Source organism: Procambarus clarkii, chromosome 43 (assembly GCF_040958095.1).
Source record: "Procambarus clarkii isolate CNS0578487 chromosome 43, FALCON_Pclarkii_2.0, whole genome shotgun sequence".
In the NCBI taxonomy this organism is placed as follows: Eukaryota; Metazoa; Arthropoda; class Malacostraca; order Decapoda; family Cambaridae; genus Procambarus; species Procambarus clarkii.
In genome coordinates this window covers 8,636,613-8,653,514 of record NC_091192.1, presented here as the reverse complement: position 1 = coordinate 8,653,514, position 16,902 = coordinate 8,636,613, and the positions used below count along the sequence as shown (strand labels likewise).

Below are 16,902 nucleotides of genomic sequence, written 5' to 3'. Positions count from 1 at the left end.
CAACTGTAGGTCATAACTGTAGGTCATAACTGTAGGTCACAACTGTAGGTCACAACTGTAGGTCATAACTGTAGGTCATAACTGTAGGTCATAACTGTAGGTCATAACTGCAGGTCATAACTGTAGGTCACAACTGTAGGTCACAACTGTAGGTCACAACTGTAGGTCATAACTGTAGGTCATAACTGCAGGTCATAACTGCAGGTCATAACTGTAGGTCATAACTGTAGGTCACAACTGTAGGTCACAACTGTAGGTCATAACTGCAGGTCATAACTGTAGGTCATAACTGTAGGTCACAACTGTAGGTCACAACTGTAGGTCATAACTGTAGGTCATAACTGTAGGTCATAACTGCAGGTCATAACTGTAGGTCACAACTGTAGGTCACAACTGTAGGTCACAACTGTAGGTCATAACTGTAGGTCACAACTGTAGGTCACAACTGTAGGTCACAACTGTAGGTCATAACTGTAGGTCATAACTGCAGGTCATAACTGCAGGTCATAACTGTAGGTCATAACTGTAGGTCACAACTGTAGGTCATAACTGTAGGTCATAACTGTAGGTCATAACTGTAGGTCATAACTGTAGGTCACAACTGTAGGTCACAACTGCAGGTAACTTCACAACTGTAGGTAACTCTACAGTTGTGACGAATTATATCAACTCATTATACATTGCTTCCGTCAAGATCAACCAGAAGGAAGAATAATAATTATTGATTATTTATATTATTATTATAATAATTATTATACCTTGTATTACCGGCTTACTAAGAGCCTGGCGTCGACAAGCTGGCGCTGTGGCCAGTAACTCTCTGTCATAACCATCACATTTAGTAGCAGTAGGCATCCATCAGTCTCAGAAGACTGGAGTTGCGCTCTTGTTGTCGGTCTGGAGTGGCCTCACCAGGGCGCAAAGCCAGGGTAGGTTGATTCGGAGGAGAAGCTGTTACCCAGGCAGCAGGTCCCCCCCTCTCCACGGCGCTGAAAGTCTCCAATGGATAGGCATACGCCAATACGATTGGTTCCAGCGCCGTCGCAGGAACTGTGTCACATTTACCCTAATATATAAGCAAGTGCTCCTGAGATGTGCAGCAACACTGGTGTTCCCAGTACAGTGTTGCTGCACTGGGAACAGCAACACTGTTCGTGGGAGTGTACACTGCTCGCCAGCTGAGCCACACTGGCGCCACTCTCAACACAACCTTTACACCCAACCTTGAAGTACGAAACATCAAAATATCCAAAGTAATAAATATCCCTAAGACAAAGTCTAAACGTCTGATGACATGATGCGAACTTAACTGGTAATGAACGACTTTGACAAATTTCTTCCTTGTTAGCCTATTATTAGTTGCCTGTCTTTAAACTAATTAACACTGCACGTGACCTTTCGCATGTACTCTCACTTTGTTCGAAATAACTTATCAACTTCAGTTTGACTTGCAATAACTTCTAATGAATAATGCGATGTCTTGGTCTGTTTTCTTAGATGCATTTTACAATTCATTTCAGGAGTTTTCTCTTGCCTTCTGAGGTGGAAACGCCGGAGAAGTTTGGCAGCCGCCTCTCTACAGTACCTTCCTCACTCCCTCTGTCTCCCTCACCCCCAGCACCTCTTACTGCTGACCTGGGAGCCACACCCTCCTCCTCCTCTACCTTCTTACCTCCAGTCCGTCAGTCACTCTCCTCCATTATCACCACTCCCTCCTCCCTCTCTTTGTCGCTTCCCCCTCACTCACCGTCTCCATCGTCCCGTTCCTTCTCCTCTAGTGGCACTACACCTCTTAGTAAGCGTCTGTTTATCAGGGCTGTGTCAGAGTCCTTACCACCAACCCTCACAGCCCAACCTCAACCCCCACCCACCCTCACAGCCCAGCCTCAACCCTCACCCACCCTCACAACCCAGCCTCAACCCTCACCTACACACACCCGAAAAACCCGACCCCTTTTTCCGGAAAGTGTGGAATCCAACTCCTTCCGAAAAAGAGGGAAGGGATTCTCTGTCTCTCCTGACGAAGACTCCACTGACGCCACACTTCGAGCTTCTACCGACGACAAACTTTCCAGTTCAGCTGCACCTGAAGGATCTCGCAGCACCTCCACATACACACTGCAACGAAGAACTTTTAGACATGACGATGACGAGGCTGTAGAGAGACTAGAACAGCCAGGCCAGAAAACGGAGAGCGAAGTGGCAGAGAACAGGGGCCTCAATTGGCGACATCTGAGGCTGCCAGGAGAGAGGAATGCCTGGAAGAGACCAGAGTCACACCCACAACATTTGCTAGACTCGACCGACACAGACGTCCTGGACACGGAAGCCTCAAGCAGACGCGGGGACGTGGACACCAGTACAGAGGGACACGAGGTCTTGAATCTGGGAAATGACAACGACGGACTGAATGACTCCGCCTTACCTATGCCTTCACGACGCTACGACGTCTTCAACTCTGACACGGACAGGTAGGATGACGTGGGTGAGTGGTTGGTGCTGCTCGTGGGCGCTGCCCGCCACGTTGCTCATCTGGTAACTTTCAGAGACTTTCTGGTATCTTCTGGAAAGTGCTGGTCACAGCTTAGAAAGCTGTAGCCGCTTAGAAAGCTGTGGCCATCACGTGTTAGTTTGATACGTTTCAGGCCCTTGAGCAAGCATGATGAGGGCGTAGCATGTATTACCGTTACTGTGTTAGTAACTGACCATCGCAGGACAGCTCAGTGAGTACACAAACAAGGACTAACCCAACCCTCAGGTATATTAGGTCGGTACGCCTCCCAGGGTACTGGTAGTGGGAGGTGCACCAGAGCACAGCTCCAACCCCTGGGAGGCACCACAACGCTGACTAACCCTACATCTCCTCTCACCACCCCTTCAGGGTCCCCAGCATGTCGCCTTCAACCCTTCGTGGTGGCCCTGGGCCTGCCTCCTGGAGGTCCAGCAGGTCTTCTCACCGTCTTCGGCCCGACCTTCACGCCTCTCTTGTTTACCTGGTGTCTGTAGTCATCCTGGTGACGGTGGTGAGGCCTCGGAGGACGTCTGCGACACCAGTGACACAGAGGTCATAACACCAGTGACACAGACGTCATAACACCAGTGACACAGACATAACACCAGTGACCTGACCTGACACCCACAACTACCAACAGCAAATCTTTTCAGTCAAAATAACCTTTAACAGGTTAATTGTTTACATGGTAACCTTCAGTTCTCATCAGAGTAAACTGTGGTAAACGGGACAATCAACATCACTAAACCATCAACCCAACAACTTATGTTTGTAGGTATACTTCTGATTCATACTCGACTGGTTCGGCATGCCCGAACCAGTCGAGTATGAAAGCAATGCATTGTCCTACTTCACTGTCGTTGAAGCATTAAGGTTTCTGGCCTGAAATAATTTCTCTGTCAAAGTGAAGAAACTCAACCAAGAGCTGGACACAGAATCATCGGTCTAAAAGGTGTTTAGACATGATTGAAACTTAAATTTAATGCCAATAACGTTGTCCTTAACACAATGTTTTCCTTCTGCTTTCCCAAAGCAATTGATGAATGTTTTCCTACCAAGTTATGTTCTGCTGAACTCCTGTGGTGCATGGGACCTTAGATGGGGTTCTGTGGAACCTTCGATGGGGTTTCGTGGGACCTTGAATGGGTTCCGTGAAACCTTGGATGGGGTTCCGTGAAACCTTAGATGGGGTTCCGTGGGACCTTAGATGGGGTTCCGTGGGTCCTTTGATGGGGTTCCATGGCATCTTAGATGGGGTTCCGTGGCACCTTTGATGTGGTTCCGTGGCACCTTAGATGGGGTTCCGTGGCATCTTAGATGGGGTTCCGTGGCATCTTAGATGGGGTTTCGTGAGACTTTAGATGAGGTTCCGTGGCACCTTAGATGGGGATCTGTGGGACCTTGGGTGGGGCTCCGTGAGACATTGGATGGAGTTCCGTAGATCGCGTCATGAGAGGCAGGATAAAAAGTCAAAACGTTAAAACGTCAAACGTCAAAAGATGAATTTACATTTATTCTGCGACTCCTGTGGAATATTTGAAATCTGGTAGGAAGAATGAGGGTGGGTTAGGGCAAATCTTGGAATTCAAGCGATGAGATATACAGAATACATGTTGCCCTCTTGCGGCCACAGTAAGAAACAGGAACCACAACATGTCAACAAAACACAGCTGATGACCACTTGGGACTTTAGGCATATGAAGCGCAGCAGAGTTTTTGAGGCGACGGCAATAGCTTACTGACCGGCCAACCAGTACACTGTAGTCTGGCATATGGTCCAGGACAAAAAAACATCTCAGTGTATGTGTATAGAGATTAGGGTGGGGAATACACCGCTGGGTGAATGTACTCTGCTGCTGTAATTGATTTGGTGAGTTTGTCTGTGTTTTAAGGTTCGGTTTTCTCGGTTCAAAGAAGTTATGATAATATCAATGTTTCTAAAAACGATCTACATGTGTGCTAGTTTTTACAGTTAATATTATAAACATGATTTATGATAAAATCTTTGCAGACAAATCTATGGCTCAAGGCACTTAAATTTTCTTGAAATTTGATAAATTTACTTAGATAATAACAATCTTTTAGATTAAAATCAGAGTAAATTATTTGACTTTACAATAAGCTATTTAGAATGCCCTGACTTCCTGGCATCAGTTAGAAGTGAAGACGCATGGCAGGCGCTAGTGTGACGTCACATGTACTTACTGTGTGTGTGTTCCCGCAGGACCCCGACGCAGAAGCGCCCACAGCCTCCCCAACGCACTCACCACAGCCTCAGGCTCCACGCCCACCGCAGCACCTACCCTTTCGAGTCTGAGGTCCGCGGCGAAGGCTACCACACCAGAATCAGGTTTGATCCTTTTGGAACTGGAGTGCCCCTGAAAGACCAACATGCGCCCAGGAGCCAAACCTTCGGCAACTGGTCGCCGCGCCCGCCTCCGCCTGTTCTAAAACCAATTGGCCAGTTACCACTGTCAGACCGCCCACCGCCGCCTCACTTCGTTGCTGCCGCCCACCAGCCTCACCGGCAGCCCGCGTCATTCACAGCCTCAAGGTTTGCACATCAGCGGCCCGACTCCCAAGCCTGGGATGCTGATGTCAGCGGGTACCCGCACTCCCAGGCCAGTGGCCAGCCATACTTGTCTTCTGCAGAGCTTCCTCCCGCACCTCCTCCTTCTGGAGCGGTCTTTGCAAGACCATTCTTGCATCCTGGGAACCTGGCTGCTCTTGTGGAGAGCAGCACTGTAGATGATGGCCCTTCTCTTGTCAATCTTGATAATGGCGCCCCGCCCGAGAGTCTGGATAATGACCATCGAGCTGAGAGTCTAGATAATGGACCTCTGGTTGCCAGTGTGAATGAACACACAACAGCCAGTCTGGATGCTGGGCATCTGGATGCCATGTTAGATGATGGCCACCCACACACCAGCCTCGGTGGTGACAATTCGGACGCCAATCTGGATCATGGTTCTCTAGCTGCCAGTGTGGATGATGGTTTCTCACACACGAGTCTGGATGACAGGCCTCCACATACAATTCTGGATGAAATCCCTCTGCCCACCAGTGTGGGTGAACGCTCCCTGCCCACCAGTGAGGGTGAACGCTCCCTGCCCACCAGTGAGGGTGAACGCTCCCTGCCCACCAGTGAGGGTGAACGCTCCCTGCCCACCAGTGAGGGTGAACGCTCCCTGCCCACCCATGACACTCAGGTACCTGACAATGCCGATGCTCCCCGGCATCCTGAGGGCCGCAGTCACTCCAAGGCTGACAGTACTGCTAAAGTCTCAAAGGAAAGAATTCCATCTCGCTTTGAGTATGATTATCCTAGCGTCCGTAATGTCTCTGACGAGGACCATAACGAAACGATAACCCCAGACACAGGATCACCCAGCACAGAGAGAGAGCAGAGAACAACGGAGGAACCTCACAGCGAAAGTCTGGCAATAGAAACAAGAGGCAAAACATTTTCTGCTTCGCTGCTACCACCATCTTCCTCAGCACCTCCACCAACTTTGGTCGACGTCCCGAGTCCCTCTCCACAAGGCGACGATGTCACTAGTTCCCCTGACACACAAGACGATGATGTCGTCGACTCGTCATCTGGAGACTACCCAAACGAGTACTATGATAAGCTCTACGATGAGTTCCTAGACATGTACTATGATTATGATGGTGAGGCAACTGCTCCTCCTCCTGTGCCTCCGGAAGGCGAAGCCACATCACAGCCTTCACAAACTATTAGTGATACAGCCAGTGAGACTCCCATCACTACACCAGACTCAACTACCACAACATCGTCCACTTCACCTTCTCCACCCACCACACCCTCGACACTACCACCAAATACGGCATCCACCACTACATTACCGGCCTCCACACCAACAACACCAGCTACTACCACCACCACCACTACATTACCGGCCTCCACACCAACAGCACCAGCTACTACCACCACCACCACTACATTACCGGCCTCCACACCAACAGCACCAGCTACTACCACCACCACTACATTACCGGCCTCCACACCAACAGCAGCAGCAGCTACCACTACCACCACTTCTAGTACTACTACTACTACTACTACTCTAAATACTACACCATCACCAACCACCACCACCACAAGCACTACCACTCCAGTTCCCTCCACAACTACGAGTTCACCAACAACCCCAGTAATGGGTAAAACATCTACAGTGCCCAATAAGCTGTCCTGGAGGCCGAGTGTAGTACGGCCAGCAGCAGGAGCGGAGGAGGATGCCATCAAGGGCGAGGGAAGCGAGGAGCAGGTGAAGGGTCCTGGTGAGAGTCAGTGGGTCTCCAAGCAGGTGACTCACCTGCCCCTCCTCAAACACATGCCGGCCTCATCCACGCAAACTGGTAATAATACTAATTTTCTTGGTTGTAAATAGTAATTAAATCACGTGAAACACTCCATTAAGTTCCCTATTAACCCTGATCACTCATTAGTATCAAGTTTTAGTAATGTCTTTATGTGCGTGCTGACGTGTGTCAGCCTTCACTTACATATATTCGAGTACACATGGCTGACAATTGTTAGGTTTCCTGTTGCACTGACGTTGTCAGCTATTATGGGTTGACAAATGCTGCTAACATTGTAAACTTGGTTAATCTCAGGTAAAGTCTACTTACAAAATAGTGAAATAACCTAAAGTGGGTAAGTAACCGAAATGTTTATGTTGCAGCGGTGGAGAGCGTGGGGCCTCCCATCAGCCTGTCGGAGATCATGCAGGGGCTGGGCATGACTCTGCCACAGTTCCTGGTGGCACTCAAGGCACATGGCCTCTCTATGAAGGAGTTCACCACCAGCCTCCAGGCCAGCGGACTCACTCAACGAGAGTTCAAGAAGACAAAGAACGACATGGAGTCACTCCTGAGCCTGCTGAAGACAGGCTCCAGCGCGGCAGCCACCGAGGGCGCGGAAGGCAACTCAACAAGTGGGATGGAATCGGCGGGGGAGGCGGAAAAAATACAAGAGAAACGAGTGAGCATTGTGCCGTATTGGCTCACCACTAGACCTAGCTGGAGACCATCCACAACTACCAAAAGGCCACCAACCACAACATCTACAACAACCACCACCACAGCAACTACCACCACCACAACAACCACCACCACCACCACAACACAGGCCCCAACTCCAGCTCCAATACCTAAAATATTTGGATTTCGTCCGGGAGGTGCCCAACAATTTCCTGCAAGACAACACGAGACAGTTTTGAATGATACGAGAGAACCATACAACGGCTCAGGAGAGTCGAAAGAAAAAGGCCCAATTCCTATTAAGTTGGACATGTCAGCCATCATGAAGGAAAAGGGTCTGAGTGCATCAGACATTCTCCATGATTTGGGCTCTCTCTTCACTATGGCTGACCACGACGTTACGCCAAGTGTCGGACACACTACAGAGAACAAGGAGGCAGAAGGCTTTCAAACGACAGTCCAGGATACACTGAACAAGGAACCAGGAGACACTGAAACGATGGTCCAGGAGACACAGACAACAAATGGCAATGTGAACAACAAGGAGAGTGGGTGGACGACAGTGTCATCCGTCACTCTGAGGCCTTACTATCCGTCGGGCGGATATGAGAGGAACCGCCCTCGTCCATACCGCCCACTGGGAGAGGGCGGCGGCTGGAACGGCGGTTCCCACCGCAGCATAATCACCAACAGACACCAAACAACCCAGAGGCCTACACTCCGCCCTCCATACCGACCACCGCCCATAAAAGCTTCAGGAGAAATACCAGGGCTCTCCATTCTGTACAACTCGACGACCAGTTCAAATGGTAACGACATCTCCTTCGATTTTGCAGAAGGTGGAGTGCCCGTGAGTACCCAGGAGGGCAATGACAATCAGGCCCGGTACCCACACAGTGGCTACTACCCAGTCTATGATAACGACCCCGATTCCCTCAACATGTCGACAAAAAGTGCCATTATGGCGGCATCCATTCTAGGCGGCGTGGCCATGTGCGTGTTCCTGGCCATCTTCGTGGTGGTGATGTACAAGGGTCATGGCCGCCTCAGACGCCTGCCCCGCACCCTTTCCAGTGACGCCTCCTCCTCCTCCACTCCGCCCATATATTCCACCAGGATCAGCGGCGGCAAGGGAGCCCACAAGACCTCAGGTTTCTGGGGAACACTCAAGAAACGTTTTGATCCTTATTCTCTCAGTCCCACACCCACAGTCATGAGCTGAGTGTCCTCCCCTCCCTCACAACCCTTCCACTTGCACACAGTTAATAGTGACATCAGGTGTCAACCCGAATGACGCGGAGAGCAACGCGGACTCCGTTATGGGTGGAGAGTCAGGCTGAGATTGGCTAAGTTGTGCGAGCTCTCGGAAGCTACAAACCTTAAAGCCCATAACAAAAGGAGTATGTGTATGTATAAGTAGATATCAAGCGCAGTGACTTATGGCCTGCCTCGCGGCATTAACTATTATACATCTCGCTCGCAGCTCCCAGTATAAGGCAGGTGAAGGACTGTGAGAATTACTGTAGTGTTGCTGCCGTATTCGAGGGAAGTGTGTGTACGCGTAAGAGTAATTATCAAAAGGCACCAGGCCAGGAAGACTATGTAGCACTGGTAAGAACAATGACGTGTACCGTCACGCCAAACATGACGTTACCAGTGAACACTGGAGAACATTAAAACCAGGCGTTAATAACCTGGTTTGTTCTACAATTATCAATCTCCAGTTTGTTTCTCCCGTCAACAGTCATTCCAGTTACATTCAACAACGTCAACAGTTACAGTCTGTGTGCTTGTTGAAGCGATGCAACGGAAACTGCAACACTTGTACTTGTCTATTTATGTTATTTATCTATTGTATAATGTTTTATCTGTTCGAGTTCCGTGGTTGTTTCATTGCTTGTTTTATTTATACTCAGTTTGCATGGCAGCAGTGAATATCAGTGAAAATGTATGGCAGAGGCTTATAACAGTGAAAATGTGTGCATGGCAGAGGCCTATAACAGTGAAAATGTGTGCATGACAGAGGCCTATAACAGTGAAAATGTGTGCATGACAGAGGCCTATAACAGTGAAAATGTGTGCATGACAGAGGCCTATAACAGTGAAAATGTGTGCATGACAGAGGCCTATAACAGTGAAAATGTGTGCATGACAGAGGCCTATAACAGTGAAAATGTGTGCATGACAGAGGCCTATAACAGTGAAATGAGTCATTTGTTTCAGTCCATTTTGTAAATACATCACAAAGGAGCGTCATGAAGGTACATCATATAGGTGTGTCATGCAGAGATATCATATAGGCGTGTCATGCAGATACCTCATACAGGTGTGTCATGCAGATACCTCATACAGGTGTGTCATGCAGATACCTCATATAGGCGTGTCATGCAGATACCTCATACAGGTGTGTCATGCAAATACATCATACAGGTGTGTCATGCAGATACCTCATACAGTTGTGTCATGCAGATACCTCATACAGGTGTGTCATGCAGATACCTCATACAGGTGTGTCATGCAGATACCTCATACAGGTGTGTCATGCAGATACCTCATACAGGTGTGTCATGCAGATACCTCATACAGGTGTGTCTTGCAGGTTCATCATACAGGTGTCCCATGCAGATACGTCATACAGGTGTGTCATGCAAATACATCATACAGGTGTGTCGTGCAGATACTTCATGCAAGTATATCATGCAGATACATCATGCATATGTGTCGTGCAGATACTTCATACAGGTGTGTCGTGCAGATACTTCATACAGGTGTGTCGTGCAGATACTTCATACAGGTGTGTCGTGCAGATACTTCATTCAGGTGTGTCGTGCAGATACTTCATACAGGTGTGTCGTGCAGATACTTCATTCAGGTGTGTCGTGCAGATACTTCATACAGGTGTGTCGTGCAGATACTTCATACAGGTGTGTCGTGCAGATACATCATGTAGGTGTGTCATGAAGTTACGTCATGATAGTACGTCATGCATGTTGGCCATGCATATTTGCCAAGGGTGTGTCAAGCAGGTGTGCCAAGAATATGTGAAGCAGGTGTATACAGGAGACCTTATAAAGGTGGACCAGTTCCCCATCACTCACAAGTAATAAGGGCCACACTCGCTGCTCCTGTCTGTGTCAATGGTCTAAATATTGTCGTTGAAGTGTACATGGTTGAGTGGCGATGATGACCTGGTTAGTGACGTACACAGTTAACGCCACATATAACTACACGCAGACACAGTCGCCAAGGGTGGTCACGGTTTTCAAAGGAGCTGTAGTGTTGTCTAAGGTTACCTGGCTGTCATTTTAATTGCCTATCGCGATTTGAATATAAAATGGGCACTTTTTCTTGCCAGAGTGTATAGGTGAATGGAAGTCACCGACTGCTCTCTTATGAACCATTAATCTGTGCCTTTTATAATAGTTCCATAAACAGTAGCTATACATCGTATAACGGAGCCATCAATCACAGACTACAACACTGCTGCTACCTAAGAGTTTGATCTTACGGTCAAAATCATTTAGTCCAATAACCGTCAACTCTTTTCTATGGAAATCTGGCTCACACGATACATAGTTCAGCAATATTTAACAAATGACCAAGCCGAGAGGCGGGCCTGGCCGAGGGGCGGGCCTAGCCGAGAGGCGAGCCTGGCCGAGAGGCGAGCCTGGCCGAGGGGCGGGCCTGGCCGAGGGGCGGGCCTGGCCGAGAGGCGAGCCTGGCCGAGGGGCGGGCCTGGCCGAGGGGCGGGCCGGGCCGAGGGGCGTACTGGGCCGCCCAAGAGTGTAATGAGTGAGTGTGCGCTGAGGACGCTAGAGGTTACCCACATGTCTTGCAAGATCTAACTTTGAAACTGTCAAAAAAACTTGTTACTTTCTGGACAGTAACCGCTTGTTGGCGAGCAACGTCTGGCGAACGTGCGCCACACCAAGCCACACATGGGATGGGCTGGCATGGAACGCCAGGTGCGCTCAATGCCCATCCCGGCGCAATTTCGCCGGACTTTTCATAACCCAAAGCAGCATTATGGTAGCGGCCTCGGTACAAGGGGTTGTGAGTACACCCTGCGACAAGGGTTGTAATTTTAAAGTGTTGTTAATGGTGTATTTGTTGATAAGAATAAAGGTAATGTATTCAGCCCTGTGTTTTACTCCACCACTGGACCTTGCTGGCGTCCCCCTCTAATGTAACAGAAAATGTACAATAAAAACGCACCGAGTGAGGGAGAGTGAGGTGGAAGGGAGGAGGAAGAGTGGTCAGGCGAACGGGAAAGTTTAGAATGAGAGAAAATAGGTTAGAGTAGATAAAGTAGATAAGAGGTAGATAGAAAGGATAGAATAGTAGTAGAAATGCTAAAAGGAAGAGAATAGGAGGAGGTACGACTGCCACTATCCATTTAATAGGTATTAAAAAGACAAGGAATGGATCATGTCTTTACCACAATATTATCTGATGTTCTCAAGTAACAACTGCAAAACATGTAAATCATATAGTCAAGAATCTTTAAGTCGTAATCCTAGCCAGTAAACTTCAGAATGCTCTTCACTCCAGCTTTCAATATCATAGACATGAATCTAAGATCTAGGGATCAGGGATCTTCCTACCACACCTAGACAGCGGCTTGTTTGATGGAAAGAACTCAGCCACTCGTCTACAATTATCAGCTTACCAAAGAGCGAGGTTTCATCTGAAACGACTTGACCTCTGCTCAATCCGTGAACATTTAACACTCGAAATATGTGACTTTTGAAATGCTAAGGGCCGATAGCCTGGCGTTGCCAATATCCTGTGTGGGCTGACTCTACTTGTATCAGACATATTAAATACAACCATCTATGGTGTTACACCAATCTTGGTACTGCTGTGCAAATATTCATTCCCTGGTGAAATAAATAAGTTACCGTCAATTTATACTTGCTCGAGTTACATTCTAGTAGCCATTTGTTGGACCATTCCTTCAATTTATCCAGGTCATCTTGTAGTCTCTTGATGTCCTCTGTCATAATCATTCTCTGATTTTTACCAGTCACCAGAGAGGAATGATTCTATACGTTCTGGAAGAACAATTATGTATCAGAAACAGATCCGAGTATAGAATCCTGTGGTACTCCGCTTATTACATCTCACCATATGAGATGGCATTGGGTGGTTATAAATAGGAGATGACTAGTATGGGCCAATAGGCCTTCTGCAGTTACCTTTGTTCTTATGTTGATATTCAGCTATTAATTCTCTATTTTTTACATTCATCCACGTTTCGGCAAGTGCAATAATATCTCTTTTTTTGTGTACAGAAAAGAGCAATTTAATTCGTTTATTTGGTTTCTTAGACTTAGACTTAGTCTTTCTTAGAGTAATTGGGTAAATACTGGTTCGGTAACAGGGTTGTTGATTTGTGGAACCAATTACCACGTAACGTGGAGAACCCATTTATCACATGCTGCATATCTGTAACTGTCGAGGCAGACAGTCACAGTGAGAGGGTGTGTTAGCCGGAGCTCCTGAGTGTAGTTATATTATCATAGCAATATGGAAGTTGTAGTGAAGGAACTGATTAATCTAGTTGGAGCTCTGAGGACAGAATTGTACTCTCTACGGGAGGAGGTACGACAGCTGAAACAACATCGAGAAGAAACGAAGGAGGAGACCAGTAGTAAAAAGACCTCGTCTTGAAAACTTGTAAAGGACAGGGGCCTTAAGAAGACCTTGATAAAGCCGCCTACAGACGCCATAAGAACTTCTAATTCATTTGCCGTATTGGAGGACGAGTGCTGTGGTGAGACTGTGGATCACGCGAAAGGGAAAGCAACGAAGAGTAACGAAGCGCAGGGCCCTCAGAGAGTAAAGGAAGTACCTAAGCCAACTTTAGTTGTGGGAGATTCCCAGATAAGGTATTTGGATAGAACGTTTTGTGCTAGATATAGGGGGGGGGGAACAGGTTAAGGGTTTGCTATCCCGGAGCTGGTATTGGTGATATTATAAACAACATGAATGATATTATGGCTGGAAATGGGAACAATCCCGTTATTTGCATTAGCGCGGGAGGAAATGATATTGGTCGAGTTAGGAGTGAGGAACTGATTCAGAGGTATAAAACAGCCCTAGAATTAGTTAGAAGCAAGGGAGGAATCCCGATCATATGTGGCATTCTTCCAAGAAAGGGAGTGGGAAATGAATGGTTGTCGAGGGCACTTGGTGTCAATTGCCGGCTGGAAAGATATTACAAATCAAATGCAAAATCTTTCATAGACAACTGGGAACACTTCTATGGAAGAAATTAAATGTATGCTCGGTATAGGGTGCATCTATCGAGGGCTGGGGTTGTTGTTGTTGCGAACTCGTTGGAACCAGCGGTTAGAGGCGTTTGTTTGGATTTAAACTGTTAGTAGATAGTGGTATGGGAATTGATTTGGAGGAAGGAGGTAATAAAAGTATGTGTTTGTGGGAGAAAAGAATTGGCAAAATGATCAGGGAAAGAGAAGGACCTCAAAATAACAATTCACTTAGGGAATTGTTATACTAACACTAGAAGTCTAAGAAATAAAATAAACGATTTAAATGCTCTTGTCTGCACAGAAAAAATAGATATTATTGCACTTACCGAAACGTGGATGAATGTAGAAAATAGAGAGCTATTAGCTGAATATCAAATAAATGGATTTAAACTATTTCACACAGATAGATATATTAGACAAGGAGGGGGAGTAGCCATATATGTTAGGGACAATTTGAAATGTAGTCTCAAAGAGGGAATCAAAACTGAGCCACATACAGAAACTATTTGGATAGAATTAAACGAAAAAGCAAATAATATTATAATAGGAGTTATATATAGGCCACCAAATTTAGACAGAATGGAAGCAAAGCATCTATGGGATGAAATATCTAGAACATATTTAGAATGGTTAGGCCCTATTTAGATTATGCAGTTCAGTTTTGGTCACCGTACTATAGAATGGATATAAATTCACTTGAACGTGTCCAGCGTAGGATGATTAAGTTAAATCCTCAAATTAGAAATCTTTCATATGAAGAAAGATCAACAAAGCTTAAGTTAGCGTAAGCCGGGAGCTGGAATTGGAGATATTGTTGACAACAGGAAAGATATTATGACGGGAAATGGGAACAAACCCATTATTTGTATTAGTGCAGGGGGTATTGATGCTGGACGAGTTAGGAGTGAGGAACTGATAAAGAAAATTAACAAAGCTATAGAATTAGTTAGGAGCAAGGGAGGAATCCCGATCATATGTGGCATTCTTCCAAGAAAGAGCGTTGGTAATGAATGGTTGTCGAGGGCACTTGGTGTCAATTGCCGGCTGGAAGGATATTGCAAATCAAATGCAATATCTTTCATAGACAACTGGGAACACTTCTATGGAAGAAATGAAATGTATGCTCGTGATGGGGTGCATCTATCGAGGGCTGGGGTTGTTGCTGTTGCGAACTCGTTGGAACCAGTGGTTAGAGGCATTTGTTTGGGTTTAAACTGTTAGTAGATAGTGGTATGAGAATTGATAGGGAGGAAGGAGGTAATAAAAATATGTGTTTGTTGGAGAAACAAATTGGCAAAATGATCAGGGAAAGAGAAGGGTCTCAAAATAACAATTCACTTAGGGTATATTTTACTAACAATAGAAGTCTAAGAAACAAAATAAACGAATTAAATGCTCTTGTCTGTACAGAAAAAATAGATATTATTGCACTTACCGAAACGTGGATGAATGTAAAAAATAGAGAACTATTAGCTGAATATCAAATAAATGGATTTAAACTATTTCATACAGATATATTAGACGAGGAGGGGGGGGGAGTAGCCATATATGTTAGGGACAATTTGAAATGTAGTCTCAAAGAGGGAATCAAAATTGAGCCACACACAGAAACTATTTGGATAGAATTAAACGAAAAAGCTAATAATATTATAATAGGAGTTATATATAGGCCACCAAATTTAGACAGAATGGAAGCAAAGCATCTATGGGATGAAATATCTAGAGCATCTAGATCTAATAGTATTTATGTCATGGGTGACTTTAATTTTAGTGGAATAAACTGGGTGAACAAAACAGGGAATAATGAAGCAGAAGATTTTCTAGAATTAATTGACGATTGCTTTCTTACGCAACACATTAAGGAACCAACACGGGAAAATAATATTTTAGATTTATTGTTAACTAACAGGGAAACTCAAATTTAGGACATGGAAATAGGGAGTGAGCTAGGGAACAGTGATCATAAAAAAGATTTAGCATAGAATGGAATAGATCTGTAGGAGAAAATTCTGTTAAAGTGCCTGATTTTCGAAAAGCTGATTTCAATAGCCTAAGAATTTTTTGGGGTCAAATAGATTGGAATGTCTTGGGTATGTGGTGTGGGCTAGACGTGAACCCAGCGACAGGTAACGGAAAAGGGGATTTCAATGTGGATTCAAAATATAACCTATTTACAAATATTCTAAGCAAAGCCCAGGAACGTAGAATACCATATAAATTGAATAGATCGAATAGTAATGATCCAAAGTGGATAATAAAGGATCTGAAGAACCATATAGGTAAAAAGAGAGCGTGGTACAAAAGGATTAAGAATGGTGAAGTTAGTTTAGAACAGGAATTCGTACAACTGGTTAGAAATGTTAAAAAAGACATAAGGAAAGCAAAAAGAAACTACGAAGTTCGTATAGCAGGGCAAGCGAAGACAAATCCTAAAGGGTTTTTCCAGTTATATCGAACTAAGACTAGGGAAAGGATAGGTCCATTAAAAACCGAGACAGGTCAAATAACGGATAATGACGAGGAGATGAGTAGTATTTTTAATAAATATTTTATATCTGTATTTACTAAAGAGGAACTTAACAATATGCCTTCAGCCGAACAAATATATGTGGGTGGGGATGAGGACAGGTTGACTAGTTTAGCAGTTACCAGGGAGGATGTAATTAAACAAATAGTAAAAGTAAAACCAAACAAATCCCCAGGACCGGATGAAGTGTTTGCCAGGGTGCTTAAAGAATGCAAAGAGGAGCTTTCCGAGCCACTGTCTACCATATTTAATATATCAATAGAGTTAGGTAGAGTGCCAGAGTCATGGAAGGTAGCTAATGTGGTACCAATTTTTAAGAAAGGAGATAGATCACTTGCGTCAAACTATCGGCCAATTAGCCTAACGTCTATTGTGGGAAAGTTACTTGAATCGATAATTGCAAACACAATCCGTCTTCATCTTGAAAAACTTAAATTAATAAATGAGTCGCAACATGGTTTTACAAATGGCCATTCACGTTTAACAAATTTGCTATCTTTTATTCCAGCTTAGTTGAGGGAGTTGATAGCGGTAAGGATTGTGATGTTGTGTACCTTGACTTTAGCAAAGCTTTTGATATAGTG

The 16,902-nt window shown here is 45.7% G+C and overlaps 1 protein-coding gene across 2 annotated transcripts in view; it reads left to right on the top strand.

The window, feature by feature from the left end:
* LOC123755758 (uncharacterized) overlaps positions 1-11,653 on the top strand; it is a 157,555-nt gene extending 145,902 nt beyond the window's left edge. The window contains exons 6-8 of one of the 2 annotated variants that reach the window (XM_069300030.1): positions 1,521-2,471; positions 4,737-6,892; positions 7,219-11,653. In XM_069300030.1, the coding sequence (XP_069156131.1) occupies positions 1,521-2,471; positions 4,737-6,892; positions 7,219-8,738 (4,627 nt within the window). In that variant the 3' untranslated portion in view covers positions 8,739-11,653. The remainder of the gene's footprint in view (positions 1-1,520; positions 2,472-4,736; positions 6,893-7,218) is intronic. The other variant, XM_069300031.1, reaches the window with a different exon arrangement.
* Positions 11,654-16,902: the final 5,249 nt, after the last annotated feature.